The 4,996-nt window shown below is 70.1% G+C and overlaps 1 protein-coding gene across 1 annotated transcript; it reads left to right on the top strand.

The window, feature by feature from the left end:
• Positions 1 to 1,110: 1,110 nt before the first annotated feature.
• PIM3 (Pim-3 proto-oncogene, serine/threonine kinase) lies at positions 1,111 to 4,461 on the top strand. The gene is made up of 6 exons (XM_080661018.1): positions 1,111 to 1,474; positions 1,601 to 1,710; positions 1,800 to 1,850; positions 1,940 to 2,306; positions 3,076 to 3,252; positions 3,335 to 4,461. The coding sequence occupies exons 1-6, from the start codon at positions 1,390 to 1,392 to the stop codon at positions 3,520 to 3,522; spliced, it is 978 nt and encodes a 325-aa protein (XP_080517144.1). The 5' UTR covers positions 1,111 to 1,389; the 3' UTR covers positions 3,523 to 4,461.
• Positions 4,462 to 4,996: the final 535 nt, after the last annotated feature.

Genomic DNA, 4,996 nt, shown 5'->3' on the forward strand with positions numbered 1-4,996 from the left:
GTTGGCCGGTCCTGTGCATACTGGGGGGGTCCCCCCAGGGACCACCGGGAGCACCTGCGAGGCCAAAAGGACCATCCCTTGGCCTTTTGGCTCCCCCAACCCTCAGCCCTCTATGGGACCCGCGTGGAGGCCGTGGTCGTCCTTGCTCCGACACCAGGGCTGGCACAGGACTGCCCACACCGCGTCCTCCTGAGCTGCTCAGGTCAGTGACGTTGGCGGGCAGCCGTGGGGTTGGGTCGCACCGCGAGTGTGTCGTGTAGGAGGGTTCGTGTGGACCTGGCTGGCTCGGGCGCTGCCTGCAGTGGTCAGGGTGGGCCGTGGGAGCGATGGCCAGGGGGGCAGCCAGGTGGGTGCAGACCGAGGAGGGCGCACAGGCACGGGGGCAGCAGGGCTACGGTCCCAGGAAGACGAGGGAAGGACCTCGGGGCTTGAGGTCTAGCGTGGGTCACAATGCGCCCCCGGGGTGGGCAGGGTCCTGGGGCGCTGCCGCTAAGCCGGTTCCGGAGGGCGCGACGCCGCCTCCCCGCGCGGACTGCGGGCGACGCACACGCACGGGCCTGGAGCAGCGCGGGAGGCGCCTCCCGGACCCTAGTCCGTCTCGGGACCCCCGTCCGCTCTCAGCAACGGACGACCCAGCCTCCCGGGCGGGAAGGCGCGCGTGTCGCCTGTGACCTTCCCGGCGCAGCCTGGGTGGACCCACGAGAAGCCCCGCCCCTCCCCCGCGCCACTATTGGCCGGGGCCGCGGTGCCCTTTGAAAACAGAGGCTCCCATTGGCTCCTGCGGCCCCTCCCTACGCGCCTCGGCACCGCCCGCGCGGGAGCTGCGCGTGCGCGGAGCCTGTGTGTGAGCGCGACTCAGGACGCGCCACGCCGTGCGCCTCCGCGACTCTACTACGGCGAGTTAGTCCCGACGGATCGCCGCGCCCCCCGCCCGCCGCGCCTCGCCGGCCCCGGGAGGTGTCGCCCGGCCTCTCCCCGCCGTCTCCGCCGCGGCTCCAGCGGGTTCTCGGGGGCGGCCCGCCGCGCGGACCCCGGCGGAGGAGGGCGGTGTCTCGCTCGCCCCGCCCCCGCGGAGGGATACGCGCGTCCGCGGCCCAAAAGCCCGGGGCAAGGCGGCCGGGGCGTGTGAGCCGCTTGGTCTGCTGCGCGTCCACGAGGTCCACGCAGCTCGCCGGGCCAGTGCGCCGCGTGACGGCCTCGCCCGCGCGCGTCTCGGCCGCTGCTCCAAGAACCGGTGCTCCCGCGACGCCCGCCCACCCGCGCTCGCCCGCCGCCTGGGGCTCGAGGTCCGCGCGGCCCGGGGGGAGGCCGCCCTCCCGCGTCCGTAGCCGCGCGGGGAGCCGAGCCCAGCGAGAGGCGGCGCAGAGCCCGCGCCCCCCGCCGCCCGCGATGTTGCTCTCCAAGTTCGGGTCGCTGGCGCACCTCTGCGGACCGGGCGGCGCGGACCACCTCCCGGTGAAGATCCTGCAGCCGGGTACGCTGGGGGCTGGGGGTCAGGGGGCCCGATCGGGGCGCTGGGGGTCCAAGGTGCCTGGGTCTGGGGGACCGGGGTTCGGGGGCGCGTCGGGTCGCACCAACCCCGCCCTCGCGGTCCCCACAGCCAAGGCGGACAAGGAGAGTTTCGAGAAAGTATACCAGGTGGGCGCCGTGCTGGGCAGCGGCGGATTCGGCACCGTCTACGCGGGCACCCGCATCGCCGACGGGCTCCCGGTGAGTCGGGCCGCCGGGCGGACCCGGGTTTTCCTCCCAGCGCGCGCGGCGTCGCAGCCGGCCGGGCCTAACCCCCTGCCTACCCCCAGGTGGCCGTGAAGCACGTGGTGAAGGAACGGGTGACCGAGTGGGGCAGCATCGTAAGTGCGGGGCCCGGGCGGGCGGGCCGTCGGCGGGGTCGGGGCCGCGGGCGGGGCGCGCTGACCGCCGTGTCCCCTCCCCACCCCAGGGCGGCGTGCCCGTGCCCCTCGAGGTGGTGCTGCTGCGGAAGGTGGGCGCGGCGGGAGCGCGCGGGGTCATCCGCCTGCTGGACTGGTGCGAGCGGCCCGACGGCTTCCTGCTGGTGCTGGAGCGGCCCGAGCCGGCACAGGACCTATTCGACTTCATCACGGAGCGCGGCGCCCTGGACGAGCCGCTGGCGCGCCGCTTCTTCGCGCAGGTGCTGGCGGCCGTGCGCCACTGCCACGCCTGCGGGGTGGTGCACCGCGACATCAAGGACGAGAACCTGCTGGTGGACCTGCGCTCCGGGGAGCTCAAGCTCATCGACTTCGGCTCGGGCGCGCTGCTCAAGGACACGGTCTACACGGATTTCGACGGTGAGCTGAGCGCGCTCGGGCGGGCGCGGGGCGTTCCAACGGCTGGTAACGTCCGCGGGGAGGTGGGGGCTGGTGAGTGCTGAGCCCGCGCCGCGGCCTCGGACGCATTTACACGCAGGCACCCAGCCGGGGATCCCGAGCCGGTTTGGTTTGGTTTGGTTTGGTTTGGTTTGGTTTGGTTTGGTTTGGTTGGGGGGCGGGGCGGGGTGAGAGGTGGGCTCGAGGCGGCTCCCTCTGGCCGTGTTGGGGCGCACGGGCGGGGGGCTGTGGGGGTCGTGATGTCTGCGTGTGTGTCTGCGTGGGGCGTGCCGGGGCCCCGCGGCGATTGCAGCCGGCGCTGCGTGGGCTCCCCCTTCATGCGGGCGGGCGCTGCGTACGTGCGTGCGTGCCTGGGGAGCGGGGGTGCCGGCAGAAATCCCCGCATTGCGGTGCGCGGGGAAGCCGGGGCTCCCCGCCCGCCCACGCCTCCTCCCTTCTCTCCCGCCTCCGCTCCCCGCAGTCCCCAGCCCTCCCTCCACCCTCACCTCACATCTGTTTGTTGTGAAACCCGAGCCGGCGCCCATGTGACCGGCTCCTCCTCCGCAGCCAGCCCGGGAGGCCCCGCCTGCGGGGTTTTTCCTGGGCGATGACTCGCAGGATTTGGGCGCTGGCTCCCTCTCCTGGCGCAGGCCGCCGAGGCGGCTAACGGAGCGAAGCGCAGGGGCTTGGTGCCAGCGTCGCCTGGTGCTGGCGCCTGGGGTGCGCGTCCTAACCCCCGCGTGTTCCCCAGGCACTCGCGTGTACAGCCCTCCCGAGTGGATCCGCTACCACCGCTACCACGGGCGCTCGGCCACCGTCTGGTCCCTGGGGGTGCTGCTCTATGACATGGTGTGCGGGGACATCCCCTTCGAGCAGGACGAGGAGATCCTGCGGGGCCGCCTCTTCTTCCGCAGGAGGGTCTCCCCAGGTGTGTGTGGGGGGCCTGGGGGGCCGGCGGAGGTGACAGACCCAGGAGCTGGCCCCTTGCTGACCCTCCCTCCTCCCCACAGAGTGCCAGCAGCTCATCCAGTGGTGCCTGTCCCTGCGGCCCTCAGAGCGGCCCTCGCTGGACCAGATCTCCACCCACCCCTGGATGCTGAGGGCAGACGGGGGCACCCCCGAGAGCTGTGACCTCCGGCTCTGCTCCCTGGACACGGACGACGCGGCCAGCACCACCTCGAGCAGCGAGAGCTTGTGAGGAGGGACGGCGTCTGGCTTGTGGGGGCCAAAGGGACCACCTGCCCCAGCCCCGCCCCTTGTAGGGCTTGTTCTCCTAGGGCTGTCTGCTGGAGACAGCAGTGACCTCTGACCCCTGGTGACCTTTACCTTTGGCACTGGGCCTGTTTCCTTTGCTTTGAGTGCCTTTTCGAACGCTGCTCTCACGGGACTTGGTTTTCTCAAGCTGTCTGTCCAAAGACCTGGTGGGGGCGAGGTCCCGTCTGTCTAGGGCGGGGCTTGACCCCGAGACTGTCCCTGTCCTGTGCTTCCGGGAGGCGGCGTGGCCCTGCACCTCCCACCTGACCAAGCTGGACCCGGAGCACTCGTGTCCTGTGGCTTCGTCTCCCGGGCACAGGGTCCTCGTGCCCGCCTCCCGCACCCGCCCCTCCTGGGTGTTGTGTGGGCACGTCTGTGCACAAGCAATGCAACGCGCAGGCCTCTGCTGCCCGCACGGCGCCCCCTGTCTGTGCTGGCAAGCCTGCGACCGTCTATTTATGGTGACCCCGCGGAGGGCTATTTATTGTTTAATTTATTTGTTGGGGGTCCTCAGCCGCTCTGCTGGGCCCCTGGGGGCGGGGCGGTGGCTGTGGTGGACCCCAGTCCGACCCCACCTGCCTCTGTGGAGGGTGGACTTGCACAGGGGCTAATTGAAGGGGAGTGGGTGACCCGCCACGTGGGGCTCTGCACCCCTGGGAGTGGGTTTTAAATTATTGACCTTGTACAGTCTGCTTGTTGGCTCTGGAAGCGGGGGGGCGGGGGAGGGGGGACGACAGAGTCTCAAGCCTTTAATTTATTTTAGTAGCTGTTTCTGTGGTCCTGGAGCACCGGCATCAGGATGGGGGTTCTTTCGGTTTAAAAGCAAGATGTCTGGAAATCATATTTTTTATACAAGCATTTCAATTAAATTGTTTTGTATATAACGGATGTCCTGTGTTTACTGGGCTGGGGGGTTGGGTGGGTGAAGGGGCCTCTGGTCCCTGGGGAGCCCCCTCCCCATTCCTGTGAGGAGGTGGCAGCATGGGGGGGCCTAGGCTAGGTTCTCCCTCCCAGACCAGGAGACCCTGTTCCTGCCCCCGTTGCAGCTGAGGGGGTGGGCATTGCTAGGCTGAGCCGGCAGGGGCCTGTGGGAGGGCAGGGAGCCAGGCAAGCCTGGGGTGGGTGTGTGGGGGGGTACATTGCCACCACTGGTCAGAGGCCATGTTAGGGGTTGGCCCCGAGAACCTCTGGGCTCTTCTCCAGGAGGTCCAGTCGGGTGGGAAGAGGGAAGGGCCCTCGCGCAGGCCACGCAGGCAGAGCGTGGGGAGGGGATCGTGCTCCTGCGGCCACTGGAAGGGTCTGAAGGGTGAACAGAAGTTGGCCAGGTGGACGGGGCGGCAAGGCCTAGGTGCAGAGAGCAGGTGAGTGGGGAGTGATGGTGGGGTTGGACCTGGTGCTCAGCTGTAGGGTGAGGCGGG

Source organism: Plecotus auritus (genome assembly GCF_963455305.1).
Source record: "Plecotus auritus genome assembly, chromosome: 3".
Lineage (NCBI taxonomy): Eukaryota > Metazoa > Chordata > Mammalia > Chiroptera > Vespertilionidae > Plecotus > Plecotus auritus.